Raw genomic sequence first — 19,825 nt, 5'->3', positions numbered from 1 at the left:
AATAATTCCCTAGGAACTTCTGGAAGAACTCCCGAGGAACTTTTGGAAGAATTCCCGAGGAACTTCTGAAAGAACTCTCGAGGATCTTCTGGAAGAATTCCCGAGAAATTTCTGGAAGAATTCCCGAGGAATGTGTGAAAGAATTCCAAAGGAACTTCTGGAAGAATTTCCGAGGAACTTCTGAAAGAATTTCCGAGGGACTTCTGGAAGAAATCCCGAAGAACTTCTAGAAGAATTCCTAAGGAACTTCTGGGAAAATTCCTGAGGAATTTCCGGAAAAATTCTCGAGGAACTTCTTGAAGAATTCCCGAAGAACTTGTAAAAGAATTCACGAGGAACTTCTGGAATAATTACTTAGGAACTTGTGGAAGAATTCCCGAGGAATTTCTGAGAAAATTTCCGAGGAACTTATGCAAGAATTCACGAGCAATTTGTGGAAGAATGACATAGGAATTTCTGGAAGAATTACCGAGGAACTTCTGGAAGAATTCCTGAGGAACTTCTGGAAGAACTCTCGAGGAACTCATGAAGAATTTCCGAGGAACTTTTGAAATAATTACGGACGAGCTCCTGAAAGTTTTCTCGAGGAACTTCTGGAAGAATTTCCGAGAGACTTCTGGAAGAAATCCCGAAGAACTTTCAGAAGAATTTCCAAGGAACGCCTGGAAAAATTCCTGAGGAACTTCTGGAAAAATTCTCGAGGAATTTCTTGAAGAATTCTCAAGGAACTTCTAAAAGAATTCTCGAGGAACTTCTGGAATTATTACTAAGGGGCTGTCCATAAACCACGTGGTCATGGGGGGGGGGGGGGTTTCGGCCAATGACCATTTTGTATGGACAAATTAAAAATTTTGTATGGACAAATGACCACCCGGAAGGGGGGGAGGGGGGGGGTGTTGAAAAGTCCCAAAAAAATGACCACGTGGTTTATGGACAGCCCCTAAGGAACTTGTGGAAGAATTCCCGAGGAATTTTTGGGAAAATTTCCGAGGAACTTCTGGGAAAAAGTCCCGAGGAACTTCTGGAAGAATTCACGAGCAACTTCTGGAAGAATTCACGAGGAACTTCTGGAAGAATTACCGAGGAACTTCTGGAAGAATTCCTTAGGAACTTCTGGAAGAACTCGAGGAACTCATGAAGCATTTCCGAGGAACTTTTGAAATAATTCCCAACGAACTCGTGTAAGATTTCCCGAGGAACTTCTGGAAGAATTTCCGAAGGACTTCTGGAAGAAATCCCGAAGAACCTCTAGAAAAATTCCTAAGGAACGCCTGGAAAAGTTCCTGAGGAAATTCTGGAAAAATTCTCGAGGAGCTTCGTGAAGAATTCCCGAGGAACTTTTAAAAGAATTCACGAGGAAGTTCTGGAATAATTACTTAGGCGCCGTCCACAAATTACGTAACGCTCTAGGGGGAGGGAGGGAGTCTGGTCGAGCGTTACGGCCCATACACAAATTTTAGGGTTTTCATACAAAAAAGCGTTACGGAGGGGGGAGGGGGGGTCAAAAAATGTCGATTTTAGCGTTACGTAATAAATGGATGCTGCCTTAGGAACTTGTGAAAGAATTCTCGAGGAATTTCTGGGAAAAAGTCCCGAGGAACTTCTGGAAGAATTCAAGAGGAACTTGTGGAAGAATTACATAAGAATTTCTGGAAGAATTACCGAGGAACTTCTGGAAGAATTCCTGAAGAACTTCTGGAAGAACTCTCGAGGAACTCATGAATAATTTTCGAGGAACTTTTGAAATAATTCCCGAGGAACTTCTGGAAGAATTTTCGAGGGACTTCTGTAAGAATTCTCGAGGAACTTCTAGAAGAATTCCCGAGAAACATCTGGAAAAATTCCCAAAGAACTTATGGAAGAATTCCGGAGGAACTTCTGGAAGAACTACTTAGGGTTTTTGGAAGAATTACTTAGGAACTTCTAGAAGAATTCCCGAGGAACTTCTGGAAAAATTCTCAAGGAGTTTCTGGAAGTATTTCCGAGGAACTTCTGGAAATTATTCCCGATGAACTTCTGGAAGAATTCACGCGGAACTTCTAGAGAAATAACTTAGGAATAAGTGGAAGAATTCCCGAGGAACTTCTGGAAAAATTCCAGTTTAACTTCTGGAAGAATTCGCGAGGAACTCCTGGGAGAATTACGAGGAATGTGTGAAAGATTTCTAAAGGAACTTCTGGAAGAATTCCCGAGGAACTTCTGGAGGAATACCCAATAAGCTCTTGCAGAAGGTCCTGGGTAACTCCTGGAGGAATCCCGAGGAACTTCTGAAAGAATTCCCGAAGAACTTTTAAAATACCCGAGGAAATCCTGCAAATATTCCCGGGGAAACTTTGACTGAATTCCCGAGGAACTTTTGAAGAATTCTCTAGGAACTTCTGAAAGAACCCCCTGCGAGAATTCCCGAGAAACCTCTGGAAAAATTCCCGAGGAAATTCTGGAAGAATTGATGAAGAACTTCTGGAAGAATGACTTAGGAATTACTGGAAGAATTCCCGAGGAACTTCTGGAAGGATTCACGAGGAACTTCTGGAAGAACACCCGAGGAACTTCTGGAAGAGTTCTCAAGGCATTTCTAGAAGAATTACTTAGGAATTTCTGGAAAAATTCCTGAGGAACTTCTGGAAGAATTCTCGAGGAACTTCTGGAAGAATTACATAGGAATTTCTGGAAGAATTACCGAGGAACTTCTAGAAGAATTCCTGAGGAACTTCTGGAAGAACTCTCGAGGAACTCATGAAGAATTTTCGAGGAACTTTTGAAACAATTCCCGATGAACTCCTGGAAGAATTCCCGAGTAACTTCTGGAAGAATTCTCGAGGGACATCTGGAAGAATTCCCGAGGAACCTCTAGAAGAATTCCCGAGAAACATCTGGAAAAATTCCCAAAGAACTTATGGAAGAATTCCCGAGGAACTTCTGGAATAATTCCCGAGGAACTTCTAGAAGAATTCTCGATGAACTTGTGGAAGAATTACCTAGGAACTGCTGGAAGAATTCCCGAGGTATTTCGTGAAGTATTTCCGAGGAACTTCTGGAAGAATTCACGTGGAACTTCTGGAAGCACTCCCAAAGAATTTGTGGAAGAATTTTCGTGGAACTTTTGAAACAATTCTCGGGGATTTCCTGGAAGAATGCCCGAGGAACTTCTGGAAGAATTCCCGAGGAACTCCGGGGACTTGTTTATAAAAATGGCCGGGAACAAATTTCTTAAATTACCAACTCTTCTCTCGAGACTTGCATTTTTAATCACCGAGCACCAACATTTCAAAAGCTCGTAACCGTTTTTGTAAACAAGAGTAATCACGCTCTTGTTTACAAAAAAAAACAGTTACGTGCTTTTGAAATGTTGGTGCTGAAATCACAAAATCAATACAAAAAAGAAGAAGAAACCCCGTAAAAACGAGCTTGACAGGGCTCGACGTTTTAGCTTGACATCAGGCTTACGTCAGTCTGATTCGTCGAGCTCCAGCTCGTATATTCGAAGCCCGACAGCTTGACGCAAACGGTGCAGAATCGTTTGACATCAGACTGACCGTCAGTCTTACATCAGTCTGATGTCAAGCTCTGTAAGACTGACCGTAAGACTGATGTCAGGCTTACGTCAAGCTTATGAAATGCACTGGGTTATAACAGAACAGGAGATACCTACACACTATACGGAGATATATATACATTATCTCTTAATGATGTCGTCATCTTTGTTAAATTTAGAGGTATAAAAAGAAGCCTCTGTTTTCCTGCCCATTCGCACCACTCTTTGCCTATGCGCTCGATGGAGAAAAAACAGGTTTAGACAACATGAACCAAAACTCGGAATGGCCACCAAATTTCCATAACTACTGAGGGGAGATTTTTGTTACTGTTGTTCACCTGTAGTTTGTATTGGTTACGAAAGATTTAATTTCTAGGAATAATACAACTGACAACTAATCGCACAAAGTTCATTGGAACAACATTTTGAAATTACCCAATACTACGAAATTCCTCAAGTTTTTCATTTGCCTTGAATAAACTCTAAAAGTTTTCGGTGTTAAGAAATTGAATTTAAAAATACATTTGTGGGAGATAAAGAGAGAGATAATATTTGTTTTAATAAAATATATAGGGGAAATTACCTATTCTCGGCCGTTTTGTTCTCTTCGTCTTTGTGGGTTTTTTGAAACCTATTGAACTCAGAGTTGGTCTCAAATCCTTCCCAACTATGCTGAGTTATATGGTCAAGTTTCACGCCATTTTGCTGACAAAAACCCCCCATGACGAAGAGAACAAACCTGCCGATAATACCCATTGTCACCCTATATCATTGCAAGCAAAACATCTAGAGCAGTTAATCACTAAAGTAGGAAATGGGATTTTACAAAACGTAACCTCGCTTTCAATACTAGATTTCTATATTTTGAGAAATTTCAATTTACAAAATCAAAAAACATATTTAAGCGTATAAGGCAGCATCCATTTATTACGTAACGCTAAAATCGACATTTTTTACCCCCCCCCCCCCTCCCCTCTCCGTAACGCTATTTTGTATGAAAACCTTAAATTTTTTGTATGGGCCGTAACGCTCAGCCGTACTCCAACCCCCCTCCCCCTAGAGCGTTAGGTAATTTGTGGACGGCGCCTAATTTATAACCAAATATATGCGGCAACCATGTTTGGCGCGACGCGTGATTGTATCAGATCTGTGAAAACTTTTGCGAGGTACGGTCGTTTGGTGCGTGGCAGAACACAAAACAGATTGGTGGATTAAGTCGATTGTGATTTGGGCACTATTAAGTTTATCGGTGAGATAAATATTCCAGTATTACAAATACGTATCAATCAGCCTACGCCAGTGAAAATAATTTTTGGTTTTTGATGCAAATAAATGTGAGAACTTAAGTGAAAAAGAAGGTAGCCATTACTCAGTTGTGGTTAACGTTTCATTAGCATCACACATTTAGAGTCAGATTGTACTGAAATGAAGAGTAACATTCCCAGTGAGACAACATAATGTGTCTATGTCTTCTTCATTTTCTAGATTTTTCTGCAGCGGCAGTAACTACATTGAAAGTAGTGAGATGGATTTATGGTGAGATGATCAATTCTCCGTTTCTGCAGTTATATCATGCAAACAGCGTGGGTATTATGATTTCTTGACTAATTTGACTAATTGACGAATTCCCGAGAAACTCCACGATGAATTCCCAGGGATCTTCTGAAGGTATTCGTGAGGACTTCCTGGGGGAATTTCCGAAGGAATTCCTTGAGAAATTCCGAGATTTTTTTGTGGAACCCGTGAAAATAAATCCGGGGAACTTGTTGGGGAAATTTCGGGAAATCCTTATAAAAATTGCCATGGAATTTCTGGAGAGAAGCATGCATTATTGCTGGATGACCTCACGGTATATTCCTTCATATAAACCTAAGTGAGAACATGGCATAAATTTTGACTCTAACAGTATTTTATTCTAAAGCCACAATATGGGGTGTGAAGACATGTGAAGACATTTTAACGTGCCTTGTGAAGATATTTGAAAATTTCACCTGGCATCCCTGCTCTCTCGTTCTCAACCAGCTGTGGTAGCCGAGAGAGTACTCGGGCGTGCTACTTCCACTCAATGGATCTGAGTTCAGATCTTGTTCGAATCTTAATATTATTTTCCTTTTTTTCAACAGTCGTCTACAGTAATTTTAAGATCGCACAATCGCACATTATTTTTTTTTCGATCTGTCGTAATGTTTCAGGTTTTGTTTGTACAATGAAATTTATATAACTTCCGACATAAAGCCTGTAGTTCATAGGCAAAGTTCTGGTAGGAAATCAAGCCATGTCTCTCCAATTCGGATTTTTCGATCGTTTTGTATAAGTAGGTGATACTAGCGCTCTCACGCCGAATATATGGGAATATATGTATAGGAGTTAATATGGGCATCCTTGGTGATAATTGTTAGAAGTTTACTAATCTACAAATTTCTTCAATTTTTAAAATTTATACGGAAAAGCACCTTTTTTTTCTGAACCACTATGACTTTTTTTTCAGATTTGTAGAACTTCATTTTGATACCTAAAATAAACTCCTAAGAGATTTTTCGATATCACCTTTTGACAGCTGGGCAAAATCCGACGAGGGGTGATTCATCCAATCGCTCCCATACAGATTTCCTATTGATTTTTAAACAGGTTCCCTGACACTAAAATTATGGAAATTTGAATTTCGTCTCAGTTTTGCGTGCAGATTCATAATATGGCATAATTGGCTCAGCGCTGCTAAAGAAACCAATTTCGTAGCTGGTAACGCAATTGAGGTAACTTTGTAAAAGTGATTTCCTTCTTATGGTTTTACCGGTTTTGCGACGACCAAATTGTTCGTTGGAATGTGCATCAGCACCGTGAAGCAAAGTGCTCTTCATGTAGGTGAGGGTTGGTGTCGCCAATATGGCCTCTCGATAATTTTTGAGTAAAACATCTATTGTTCTTTTCATGGAAAGAAGAAACCGTCAAGGCATACGACCTTTGCGTCTCTTAGATTCTGAAATCAACGTGACTGAACGTTGTACGTTAACTACATTAGATTTATCCTTAATTCCAAGCTTTTCTGGAACCAAACATATACTTTATATTGTTTGCATGTTTTTGGATATTGCCGACGAAACTTTAGTAAAAGCTGGAGTCTTCAAACCCCAAGTATTTAAATTGGAATCACCCAACTGTTGAATGGTGTCAAAAGGGCGAAGTAAGAACAAACCAATCAAAACTAGGCTAAAAGAATTCTTTCAGGGTATCCCTAATTTCTTTCGATTTTTTTCCCTGGATTCCTTTATGTATTCTTCAACTGATTCCGTGAGGAATTCGTTCAGGAATTCCTTGTAAAATTCTATAAGAAATCCTACAATGAATTCATAAAAGATTTCCTTATGTATATTCGCTAATGTTCCCATAGATTTCTTATCAGGAATTCCTTCGAGGATTCCTCTTAGGGATTTCCTTTGGGAAATCATGATTCAGTAATTACTTTGGAAATAACTCTGGGGATTCTTTCGGGATTTTTACGGAATTCTTGCAGGGCTTCAGGGATTGCTTCAGAGTTGCATAGTTCATCGATTCGTTTACGGATTCCTCCTGGAATACTTTCAGGCATCCCTCCAAGGATTTTTTTGGAAATTCTTCCGGGATTCCTGTGGGAGATGTTTCCCGGGATTCAGAAGCTTCTGCGGGAATTTGTGGATTCCTCCAGGTATTTCTTTGGATATTCCTCCAGTTACCAACACTCTAATTTATCGACCGTATTCTATTTATAACTTTATCATTTTATGGCTTTATCGTTCTTTTTCTACTCAGAGAGTAAGGGAGTAGACATCAAAGTGGATGATGAAATGATAGATATGATAGTATTCGCTAGGTTGCGAACAAGTTTGAAAATTTATAGAAGGTGAAATTAGGCAATTAGGCCTTACATATATGGAACGAATACATCGAATGCATGAAACTTCTGCCGTACGACCTGTGCTTTTAAATAGATCGGCTTGGTTGGTAGTTCATACCACCATACCAAGACTGGCAAAAGTTTCAGGCACCCGAATGCCTATGCATTGTTCTGTTTTCATCGCAAGTTCTATCGAGTGGTAGCTGTTGCGGAATTCTTCATTACACCAACAAAGCTAGCCATGAAGATGTTTGACACTTCTGAGGTCATTTTGACAGACCACACACATGCATGAAAAAGACGGATCATGTATTCTACTTAATCGATCTTGTTGCCGTCCTTTTCATGTTCATGTTACAACTGTCAAAATGACCTGTGAATTGTCAGTCATTTTGAGGTTAGGTTCGTTGGTGTAATAAGGAATTCACACTTCCGTTCATAGGGGTATGCCTCAGAGAGGGTGTACACGGTAAAAAATCGGTAATCTGATATAAACTGATTAGCACTTGAATTCGCACTACTGTCTCATCAGTTTGTTATCAATTAAATATTATTCGAAAAAGAACATTCAATGCCTCTTCAATTTAAATGGAAATTCTGTTTAATTTGTTGTTGACAATGCGAGGATGTTTTCGATCACCTGGCAATTATTTGACTCATTTATCCATAACTCAGTTCACAAACATAATATTGAAATGAGATGTTCGGCAAACTTGTAGATAAGTATCTTTCCTACAATTATCACCAAGGACGCCATATCCTAAATCGCATATTTGCGGCGTGAGAGCGCTAGTACCACCTACTCATACTAAACGATCGAAAAATCCAATCGTTTAGTATGAGTAGGCAGTACTAACACTTTTACGCCGTAAATATAAGTGTTAGAATATGGCGTCCTTGGTGATAATTGTAGGAAAAATGATAATCTTCAAGTTTGTCGAACATCACAATTTAATATTATGCTTCTGAACTGAGTTATATACAAATGAGTCAAATGATTGCCAGATGATCGAAAACATCCTTGTTGACAATGTTTTGATTTCAAAACTAGAATAAAAAAAAAGAAGTTCACCACACTCAGATTCGATACCAGGACCTTGAGATTCACAATCATATGTTTTCCCACTACACTACTTCACATCTGTTAAAGAGGTGCGTATCGAAGCGAAACGCTTTCTACCACCTGTGATCTATATTTTCTTTCATGTCCAAAACAGTCATTACTAAAGCAATAGCTTTCCACTTTGGATCGTACTGCTTTATACAGTAGTGCACACCGAAGTGATTTTCAGTTAATATCTCCGATGGGTTTGTTTTGGCTCTGAAATCAACACTGACAGCATTGTGATTTCAAAGGAAAAACATTGCTGATCATGTAGATTACGATGTTGAATAGTTCTAAATTGAGTTTAAATAAGGGCGAAAGTAACATGAGAGAGTTCTCTTCATCGACTCTTTCTTCTTCAAATTAAAGTGACAAGATGCAAGTATGGTTACACCTTTTGGTCATAAATCGCTTGGTTGTGATGCAATCTAGCGTCTAAGTGTAAAAAAGTTCGATTGAATTTGCATCTTGTCACTTTAATTTGCAGAAGAGAGTCGATGAAGAGAACTCTCTCATGTTACTTTCGCCCTTATTTAAACTCAATCTAGAGTTAATGGATATTCCCCTTACATTGAGCGTGCAGAATTTTTACCGTGTAGGCTAGGGAGAGTGTATACACGTCAATCTCGAACAAACTACGCCTTCCTAACATGCATCGAGCGGGCCTTCCCAAACAACACAATGCGATTTCGCGGGCCATCCCCATCGGCAACACAAACCGGTTTCCAAGCAGGATTCGACTAGGCCCCAGGTTGCGTTGCCAGTCGACACTAACACACTCGCAAAAGATGAGCATAAGGCCTACCTTGCCGCTTGCGGATCCCCTGGCCCTCTGGCCTATATCGCGGCGTGTTCTTTTTTTAATGTTTATATTTATGTGTATTTTAACTTAAACTCTAATTCTTCACTTTTGCGGCGTGTTCTTCCAGTTAATTTTATTCGATCTTACTGGATAGAACATTTTTCTTTTAAGCAAAACTTTTTATATCAACATTCTGATTATCGACCGTATTCTATTTATAAATTGATCATTTTATGGCTTTATCGGTCTTTTTCTACTCAGAGAGTAAGGGAGTAGAGATCAAAGTGGATAATGAAATTATTGATATGATAGTACACCTGCAGGTATTTCACCAGTGGGGTACGTTAGGGTCGTTCACGGATCCCTTTGCGCATTTCTTCAAAAATTATTACGGAGATTTCTTCAAGAATTGTTCCAGGGTTTCCAAGGGAAATTATTTCAGGAATATCAATATTCGGGAGTTCCTCAAGAGATTCCTCCAAAAAAATTAGGAATTTTCACAGGGATTTCTCCGGAAAACGCTTAAGAGATTTATTTTGGAAATTATTTAGGAATCCGAGAGAAGTTCCAGGGATCCCTCACAAAAAATCCAGAGGCATTAGCGCAATGTTTATTCTCGCGTTTATCAAGGAAAATGAGTGAGAAAAGCTAGGCTAATGTAGATAGGATCATTTACGAGACCCCAGCAGATTTGATAACTTTTACTTATGACTTTGAGTTTACTCTTTAGTACTTCGCTGTTCAAATTCGGAGCATTTGCTGTTATCATGCAAACATCATAGCAGTTTTTTTTTTATTTCTGGACCCAATTCATCTGTCAGACCCTATCTGTTATGAATAAATAAAATTACTCAAAAATATTAAAAACTATACTTATTTAAACAATTACTTTTTTAATTTCAGAATAAAATGACATCCTCATCGCGGGATGTTATAGATCCGGAAACTATAAGCCTTGTGGCGTACGAAAGCAGTATCAAGTCTGGAACTCACGGCGAAGTTTACCAAAAGCAACTGGCTCTAGTACTATTGCTAAGGCTGACACGAGAAGGGAAGAACTTCCGCTTAGCTTATGAACTGACATCCGCGGATAAGTTTGATGACGTGGTGCTGTACGATAAAACAGCCAAACAATGGATTTTTCTACAATCGAAACATGCCGACGGCAAAGAATCGAAGATAGATCTCAATGGCTTGCTACCAAAAACGAATCGAGAGAAAGGAGATTTCAGTTTGTACAAATATTTCACTTCGTACATGATAATTCGAAATAGATTCAAAGGCAAAACCAACTTTGTGTTGTTCACCAACAAAAGACTGGATGAAAAGTTGACGACAGCAGAGGATTGCTTGACGATCCAGGATCGATATGTAGATGAATATCTTCGCTTCACATCAAAAGGTGCATCCCAAAAATTACTCATACCGACTGAATCAACAATACAATCAATCATGGAATATACCAATAAAGATTTGTATTCCCTGAAAGACGCCATCAAGCAACTTTTCACCAAAGGTATCATTACAGATCAGCTTCTAAAGTACAAGGTATATTTGAAAAACGTTTTGACGGAGTCGGAAAACTGTCAAGTAAGATTCACAAATACCTTCAACGACTCACTGATTTTCATATCTGAACTGTACAGAAGGCTTCAATCAGAGATACATAATTTTAAACCTATTGTAAAACCACCAGAACTCGATGTCAAAGAAATAGAATATGGTTCTATAAATTTGTCGTCAGAGGAGTTCAAACATCTAGCTGATGCCATCGAAAATCTTTTTCGTGGCGGAATTGTATCTGATTATTTGAAAAAGTACGAAGATCTTCTAGCTCTGATCCTGACAACGACTGTACATGGCCAGCTAGCATTCAAAGATACATTTAAAAGTGATGTAGTCTCTAAAGCTGAATTGTATAAAATGTTGAAGACTGAATTGAGTGATATGAATACAGTGATAACATTGAAGAAGAAACTGTTTGATGGAAAGGATTTACGGAACAAACAACATTCAGTATTATTTTATGCGGAGGCATCTGATGTGAGACAATTCTTCACGCTACTCACATTATCTGTGCATCAACCAGAAGAATTGGAGCCCTTCATCGTCGAGGAGTTGCACTCTTGGATGAAAACGTGGCTGCGACCTGACGTTTTAGGTAAGCTAACCGAATACGATGATAAAAATGCTGTAAAGGATTTGGATGACCATTTTGAAGCAACGCTGAAACGCGAGCAAGGAAATTCCAAACCATATTTAAATTACCAATATGTATCGCAGTATTGCAACAAGTTGCGGTCAAGAATTACTGAATTGTACCCAGAATTGAATGATACGACTCAGTTATATATTAACAGGGTGCTTAAATGTGAAAAGGAGGATATCAATGAGCCACAATATTCACAAGTTTCTCAATTTGATAGAAACTTCAAATCTGAGCTAAGCCTTAATTTAGATGAATTGTTTTCCGCCGATGACAATGCTTCAGATAATGAACATGGAATGGACGATAGAGTATCTCTATCTGACAAAACTTGCGCGGAAATGACAGATAGTGAATTTGCAGCAAATCTGAAGGTAAAGTTTGCACAGTATCAGTGTTTAGTTTTAACGGCGGACCCAGGGATAGGTAAAACTGAACTTCTTCAATACCTTGCCCTTGAACATCAAAAACTGATGTCAGGAACTGTTTACCTGTTTTACTTAAACAGACTACAAGATTCTAAGGAAGCTTTCGGCAAAGAAGCATCATTGAATATCCTCAAATCTGTGTTATCTGACAAGAATATTAGGTTGATACAGAATGCTTTGGAAAATATATCTAATGGTCACATTACAATACTGTTTGATGGATATGACGAAATATATAAGAAAAATATTAACAAAATAAATAGACTGTTGGAATTATTGTTCGCATCAAAACAAATTCAGATTGTTATAAGTGTAAGAAATCATGAGAAAATGGCATTGCAAAGCTTCTTCAAGAAGCACAAGATTAATGTCCGATACTTTTCTTTGGAGCCATTTAACAACGAAAATATTATTGAATACCTTGCACAGTCTTGGAAAGAAAAGGTAGAGAGTGATATCAATTTCAAATTTTATTCATATTCCAAATTCTTGGCTGAGAAATTTCATAGCTTTTGCAGAGTGCCATTGATGGTTAAAATGATGTCGAAAATATACAAACAGCGTTTTGAGCAATTCAAAGAAACTAGTATGATCGATGGAGAGGATGAAATTAGCTATTTAGAAAAAGAGTTTTTAGAAGTGGAACATATTTACGAAATTTTCATAGAAAAATGTTTACTAGTAAAGATAGAGGATGCATGCCATGGCATTGGGCAGGTCGATCCGAACAAACAAATTTTTGATGGATTTTATCTTGACCATCAACTGCTAGCTATAGAATTTCTTGATGTTGGTGAGCTTAAACTTATCTTCAACAATCCAAAATATATTAAAAAATGGAACTGCATTCAAAAAAATCATTATAACCAGTTTGAAAAATCTATTCTATTGAATTTTGTTAACGGTAAAGTTTTTTTTCTCATCATTCGTATGCTGAGTATTTTGTTGCGACCTTCCTGTGGGATGATTTTATCTACTTGAAAAACATTGTCAAAAATGTTTTGTCTTGTTTTGCAGGAATAAGAAAGTTTTTTATGAAAATAATCGAAAAAAACATCGAATTGTTCGTATCCAAAATCTCCCAAGAAACGTCTTTTGTCACAAAAAGTGTTGTTTTCTGGGCCTGTGAAAGTAATGCAGTAGAGTTGTTGAAATATTTGCTATCAACAAAATTTCTGGTTAGGCCAAAGGAGGCCAAAATGCTTCATATTGCCATTGAAAACGGCAGTGACAAAATATGTTCTTATTTGGTCGATGAATGTAAAGTGCATCCCGATGTTAAGTATGGGGGTGGTCTAGTTCCTTTACATTCGGCAATAATACACGGACATATAAATATAGTCAAGATTCTGTTAGGAAACGGAGCTGACATCAATATTCAAAACACAGAAGGATGGTCAGCTCTACATTATGCAGTCTATCACAAACGAATTGCGATTGCTACATTCTTGATCGATAGAGGTATTGACGTGCACTGTCTAGACAAATATAAAGTAAATGCACTTGTCCTTTCCTATGGTGATTCTGATATGACGAAAATGTTAATACAAAAAGGCGCAAAGCGCGGTACCCAATTACCCCGCAAATTGGAGTTTTCTTTATTCGACACTTCTTAATTCGTACCCCGACTATTCGACATTTCGACAATGACTTTTCATAAGGGCCTAACTGACTTGATCGATTTCTCTTCGTCGACTCTCTCTTTCGCTAATAACTTGATCAAAACAAACAAAATAATTATTCTTTTTGTTTCTATTGGCGATTTGATGTTGCATGAAGAAGAAGAAGAAGAAGAAAAGCGATGATGTTTTGTAAAATCCCTATCCCAATAACACAGGGGAAGATTTTAAAATGCCTCTATAAAATATAAAACAAAATCCAATTAAAAATGGTTTGATGTACGGTGTTAGACTTTTGACGGACTACATATTGAACGTATAAGTTTAAATTCAACATTTTTTCTTGATAAGGTACTTAATTTGTATTCATTTGACATCTTAAATCAGTTTCGTACCTTTTAATGCCACCCTATTTTGCTTATCGTTTGACAGATACGCGTATTTCGACTACCAATAGTGGTAATCACGTTCAAATGTATGCGTGCCTTTTTTGTAGATGTAGTTGTGAAACTGTGAGGAAAACATTTGCACTCCTACCCCGGATGTTAGTTTTATCATTATTTACCCGTTTTACACAATTCGATTGGGTAATATTTCCATATGCAATCTGAATAGCCTTTGAATTTGCGTGCATTTTTGTGTCTAGTCTAGTCTAGTCTAGTCTACACATACACAGCCATTCATTGAAAGAATCCTGGAAAATGATAGAATCGACTACTTCTACCATTTTTCTTGTCATTATCAATACTTGCAAGGCATCGGAGATGTATTACAAGTATTGAAGCGGCCAGGCCTACTGTGCAGCGTTATTGAATACAATTGAACAGAACTATGGAACGGCGACATCTCGTCAGCCGCTCTGTATCGTATGTGTAATAGATGTGAAGCAAAAACGTTGGGAGTGACGTTGCTAAGAAAGTTAATGTCACTCCGTTGGGGCTCCTCTTCTTCCTGGGATGGGACAAAGGTATTTATGGTATTAACTGCTTATGTCCTGGCTCGAAAGCCTAGGTTTAAGCGCCATTGCTCGCTCTCTGAAACGAGAAGAAAATATAACGATCCCTTCCCCGACTGGATTAAATACCCTGTATTATTAACCGACAAACTACTTAAAACCATAACTGCGAGTCTATTATGGAATCGGTAAAAGTTTCCACGATTTTATCTAAAGTTTAGACAGTATTTTGTTATAAATATTTGGTAGGAATTCTCATAAGGGTGGTGGGGGTAAGTGGACAGGTGGGGTAAAATGCACAGGGTACAGTTTCATGGCTTTTATTGTTTTTCAAAATGTTTTACCGATTGAAGCTTATGCCTAAGCATGAATTATTATACTTTTGCTGATCTTGAACATTAAAATGAAACAAACCTCTTCAAAATGACAAAAACTTAAAAAAAAAATCACGTGAAAAATCGGAAATGATGTAAAATCTGCATATTATTGCTGAGGTTTTCTCGTTCGTAAGTTATTTTCAAATTATTACAAGTTTTACACCCTACGCCGATAAAGTCCACGTAGATAAATATATTTGACCGAAAAAAAAATTAAAAATAATAATGGGGGTAAAATAATAATGGGGGTAAAATAGACAATCGGTTCAAATTTCACTAAAATTTCATAATTTTTTTTGTAAACTCCAGAATCATCAGCCGTCATACATATCGTGAGATAGTTGAAGTAAAAAGTTATAAAAAAATATTTTCCATCAACAAAATATAATTTTCATCCAAAAAGAGTGCTTGTTTTTTACACTATATTTACAATAATTTTTTAAGTGTGTTTCAAAGTTTGTATTAAAAGTTTAAAAACAACAAAATAAAGGTATCGTATGAAATTTGATAGTTTGTACCGTGGGTGCACAGTTATGGATCACACACGGTTACGGATCAATTCGATGTTTACGGTCAAATGTCGCCTAACTGCACAGCATGACATAAAATAGCATAGTCTTCATAGCATAATCACTATACTATGCCACGCCATGCCATGCTAAGCTGCAACATACGATCGTAAACATTTAATTAATCCGTAACCGTGTGTGATCCATAACTGTGTAACCACGGTATTTAAAAACAAACTGTTATATAACTTTTAACAACTTGTTCATTTTACCCCATCGATTGTCCATTTTACCCCCACCGATTTTTTCCACGCTATTTTGATGAGTTTCACACGATAAACCACTCCATTGACGAACAGCACTCACCTGACCCGAGAACTCCGACACCAGATCGGAACCGCCTCCATTCAGTATTGGAAGATTCTGATTGAAAACGGCCCCGCTCCGGTGTCAGAGCCCCCGGGTCGGGTGAATGCTGATGAATGCTGTTCGTCGATGCACAAGTCAAGACAAGTTCATACCGTCTGCACGCAAAGAAAGGAAAAAGGGACGCCAGAACGCACTCCAATCTAAAGTAGCTCCCCCGAACTGCTTTTTCCAATTCCATAAACCAACCGCAAATAAGAAAGAAAAACAGCACATCTTTAACACAAAATATTTAAGCCTTTAAATGGAATTCGCTCACCCGGGAAATGTATCAATAGAATCGTCTGCCTTCTCAATGTCGGTCATCCAATTCGACTACGTGTCAAAGCGGTCGGCGCTGCTGCTTGCTCCATCGATGCTTTCCCCATCTTTACCAACTGCCACTCCACTTCATGATGGGGAACAACTTTGTTTTGGTAACACATTTTCCAATAATTACGCTACACAATTCAAGAACTCATTTTCTATTCACAAGTAACAAAAACAGAAAAACTTTTAAAAACAAGAAAATGCGGACGCGAAAAAAAAATGACAGCATAAAATTTTAGAACGTCCGCGCGCGCTCACAGACTGCTGCGATCCTGAATTTGCGTGCATTTTTGTGTGAGGAAAAACTCGCGCTAGTGTTCGTGTGTTGAAATGTTACTTATCTCTATTGTAATCTTCCTCAGTGTCAGTCCTGTGACTGGATAACTGACACTGAGGAAGATTACAAGTGGTAGTCGAAATACGCGTATCTGTCAAAGGATAAGCAAAATAGGGCGGAATTAAAAGGTACGAAACTGATTACACTCATTCGAAGAGGGTATTCTGCTTAGAGGGTTCGAAAAGTCGGCACAAGATCTTAAATCAGCTGATTTTTCGGATCTATGACAGTTCTTCTACATGGAGTCACAGAGAACAGACGAACATGCTCGAACAAAATTGCTTGAAAATCTTGTGTAAAGAAAAAACAAGCTCAGTAGCGACATCGACGGTGACTTTCCCACTCAAAAACTAGTTTCGACACCATGATGGCGCATTCTGAAGAAATATTTCACTAGCGCACCTTTAAATTTTCCTGCTCAGATTCTGAGCTGTATTTGCTTAAATAACAAGATGTTTAAGATTATTTCACTAATCCAGCAACAAAATTTGAGCAACCCATTGATAATAAGTTTCATTATTTTCAATAAGAAACAAGTTGAACAAGAATTCAATTAATGTTTTCCAAGTAAAACCAACACATTCTCTAGGTGGAACTATACTAGGGTGCACACTTGGTGACACTAGCGCCAAAAGGTAAAACGGTAAATTTGTACCCCGATTCGAAATTTGACAGCGCCGCATAATGGCCACATTCCCAGTTATTTCAAAACAACCGTTGCAATGCTTTACACAACTGCACTACATGAGCTTGGACGTCTGTTCTCTGTGGTGTTACCATCTGTTGTTTAACCTTTGTAAACAAATGCATACACGGACATGTCACATGAAAAGGCCTATTGTGCTTATACTCACACTCACAACAGTTTCTCTTGCAGCCACTTCTTTCGGAAGTTCAGAGTTGTTGCTATCCGACACCCGAACCACTTGGAGAGTAACCAAAAGCCATCAATTGTAGAAAAAAATGGACTTTTCATTCGCACTATCACAATGTCTTTTAGATTTGTGTTCAATGAGTCATTTTACGAACGCGTATCATACGCACGCGCTATTCACTTTTTTTTAAATATACATTCATTAACCTCCATTTATTGCACCCAATCTCTCGGGTACCTCCAGGGGTATCTCCTACTATAACGCAGAAAAATAAATTGTAAACACAATGAGGGATGGGAACACTCACTTGCAGAGAGTTACACTCACTCGCAATTTTCTCAGCTCAGAAGTGTGCAATCAAGAAACGATGTATGGACGACTTTTGCATTGTGCTTTTTTTCTAAAACTTTGCCGAATAGAGTAGGGGTCGCACACGCATACCAAAGTCGTGTCAGAGTTGTTAAAGCGACTCTCCACGAGGTGAGGAGTTGCCTTCGCAGCTCCCTCACGTCTTCGGTATGCGTGTGCGACCGCTACTCTATTCGGCAAAGTTTTAGATAAAACCACAATGCAAAAGTCGTCCATACATCGTTTCTTGATTGCACGCTTCTGAGCTGCGAAAAGTGAGTGCAAGTGAGTGTAACTTTATGCAAGTGAGTGTTCCCATCCTTGTACACAATTAAATTCTAGTTCAAATCAACCGATTTTTCAGTTTGCTATAGCATCGAACTGATTTCTAGCTTAAAATGAACTGTTCTATTATTTGATAATACAAATATTTTCATTTGTCGAAATTTTTGACAGTTTGTTAGACCAAACCAGGGGAAGCGACACTACTTTTGCCAAGCCGAAAACCCCCAAAAAAAGTCGAAAAAAGACGAAAAAAGCCCGAAAATACCTGCGTAAACTTTTGCGGGTTTCAGCGACTTTTTTGATCTTTTTTCGGCTTTTGGCTTGGCAAAACTAGTGTCGCTCTCCCTGGACCAAACTGAGATTTGGTAGTTTCAGCATAAAATAATGGATTGTTTTAAACGACTGCACTTTTGCCGCTAACTCAGCCGGGATGTGATTGTATGACGGGCTTGGTGGTCTAGTGGCTACCGCTTCCGATTTATATGCAGAAGGTCCTGGGTTCAATCCCTGGCCCGTCCCTTTCCTCCTACTTTGTATCTTTCTACACAGGGAAAAATTTCTACTCAGTGACTGAGTTGGCCTTACTCAGAAATCGAAAAATCCTTTGTTTTCTTACTCAGTTTCCGTTAAAAGTGGGACAACCCATTGCCAATGGGTTGTCCCACTTTTAGCCGAAACTGAGTAAGAAAACAAAGGATTTCTCGATTTCTGAGTAAGGCCAACTCAGTCATTGAGTAGAAATTTTTCTCGGTGTATATACTTTCTCTCTGCTCTCTACATATACAACTCATGTATATAAACATGTTCATAGCCGTCGCTAGAACAGAAACGGGTTGAAAAAGCCGTTTCCCTTCCTTCCCAAAACTTTCACAGCACAGTGTCACAATCCTATTAGAAATCGCCTACAAGTTATGCAATCAAGCGAACTGTGCCGCACATCTTCAAAATAATAAAAACACACAATTCTATCACCTTCCCCTGGTATCCACACACCAATGTGTGAACCATCTGCCAACCAATTCCCACCAACACTCCAACATCCGCATGAGTTTGTGCTGGCGCAGAGGTATATTCGGCCAGATGTGGATACAAACGATTGCAATCATCACTTCCTTACCCCTTCCCCACATTGACCTGCAACCTGACGTGGCAGGCGCCATTGTCGCCTAAAAATAGAAGATCACCAACGCTCACACACTGAAGATGCCTGCTAGTCCCCGGCAGTTATCTCATTGGTCCTTGTGTGAGTGTAGCTGGTCTGGCGATACTGGAGTAGCATCCACGGGCGGTCAATCAAGCTCAAGCTCAAGCTCAAGCTAACTCAGCCGGGATGTGATTGTGTTGGTGACGGCAGCTCCTGCGGCAGCTCGGAAATCTATTTTTAGACACTCGGCAAGTAGATGGAAGCGAGAAAGAATAAAAAAGGCAAAAAGGTGAAACCGACCAACTTTTTGTGGATGCTGTCTCGAGTACCTGCGCGTTATCCATCACGGCCAAAATTGCACTTGGAAGTTGGAGTGATGGATTTGCTACACTTTCTTCGTTGTGGCTATGTTGGGGTAAGAATTTTAAAGGTGTGTGAGTGCTTCCGGGCCATGTTTATGGTCCCCATTTTGTTAAAACAAATGAAGTTTTTAACGTTATATGGAGTGATGGGAATTGGTTGTTTTGATCGATAAACTCTAAGTAAGAACTGTTGGAGTAAACAGTGATCGCCCCTAAGTGAAAAGGTTCTAGAGTGCAGGACTTGAGTTGACAGCATTGTGTCAATGTAAAGAGAAAGAGACAGAAAAGAAAAAGGCGCGCACGACAGGTGCATGTTGTTGTTTTTGTTACCA

The 19,825-nt window shown here is 38.7% G+C and overlaps 2 protein-coding genes across 4 annotated transcripts in view; one reads left to right on the top strand and one right to left on the bottom strand.

Moving 5' to 3' along the window:
- Positions 1–19,825, bottom strand: part of LOC115256758 (uncharacterized) — a 398,127-nt gene that overhangs the window by 21,952 nt on the left and 356,350 nt on the right. The window lies entirely within an intron of this gene.
- Positions 1–19,825, top strand: part of LOC115256689 (ankyrin-3) — a 97,225-nt gene that overhangs the window by 64,151 nt on the left and 13,249 nt on the right. The window contains exons 1-2 of one of the 3 annotated variants that reach the window (XM_029855598.2): positions 3,329–4,784; positions 10,217–18,531. In XM_029855598.2, coding sequence (XP_029711458.1) covers positions 10,223–12,928 — 2,706 coding nt within the window. In that variant the 5' untranslated portion in view covers positions 3,329–4,784; positions 10,217–10,222 and the 3' untranslated portion in view covers positions 12,929–18,531. Of the gene's footprint in view, positions 1–3,328; positions 4,785–10,216; positions 18,532–19,825 lie in introns of those variants that run through there. The other 2 variants (XM_062844573.1, XM_062844570.1) reach the window with 2 other exon arrangements.

The sequence above is a fragment of the Aedes albopictus genome, chromosome 1 (genome assembly GCF_035046485.1).
Source record: "Aedes albopictus strain Foshan chromosome 1, AalbF5, whole genome shotgun sequence".
Taxonomy (NCBI): Eukaryota; Metazoa; Arthropoda; class Insecta; order Diptera; family Culicidae; genus Aedes; species Aedes albopictus.
The sequence above is the reverse complement of the archived record's forward strand: the minus strand, read 5'-3'. Positions and strand labels throughout refer to the sequence as shown.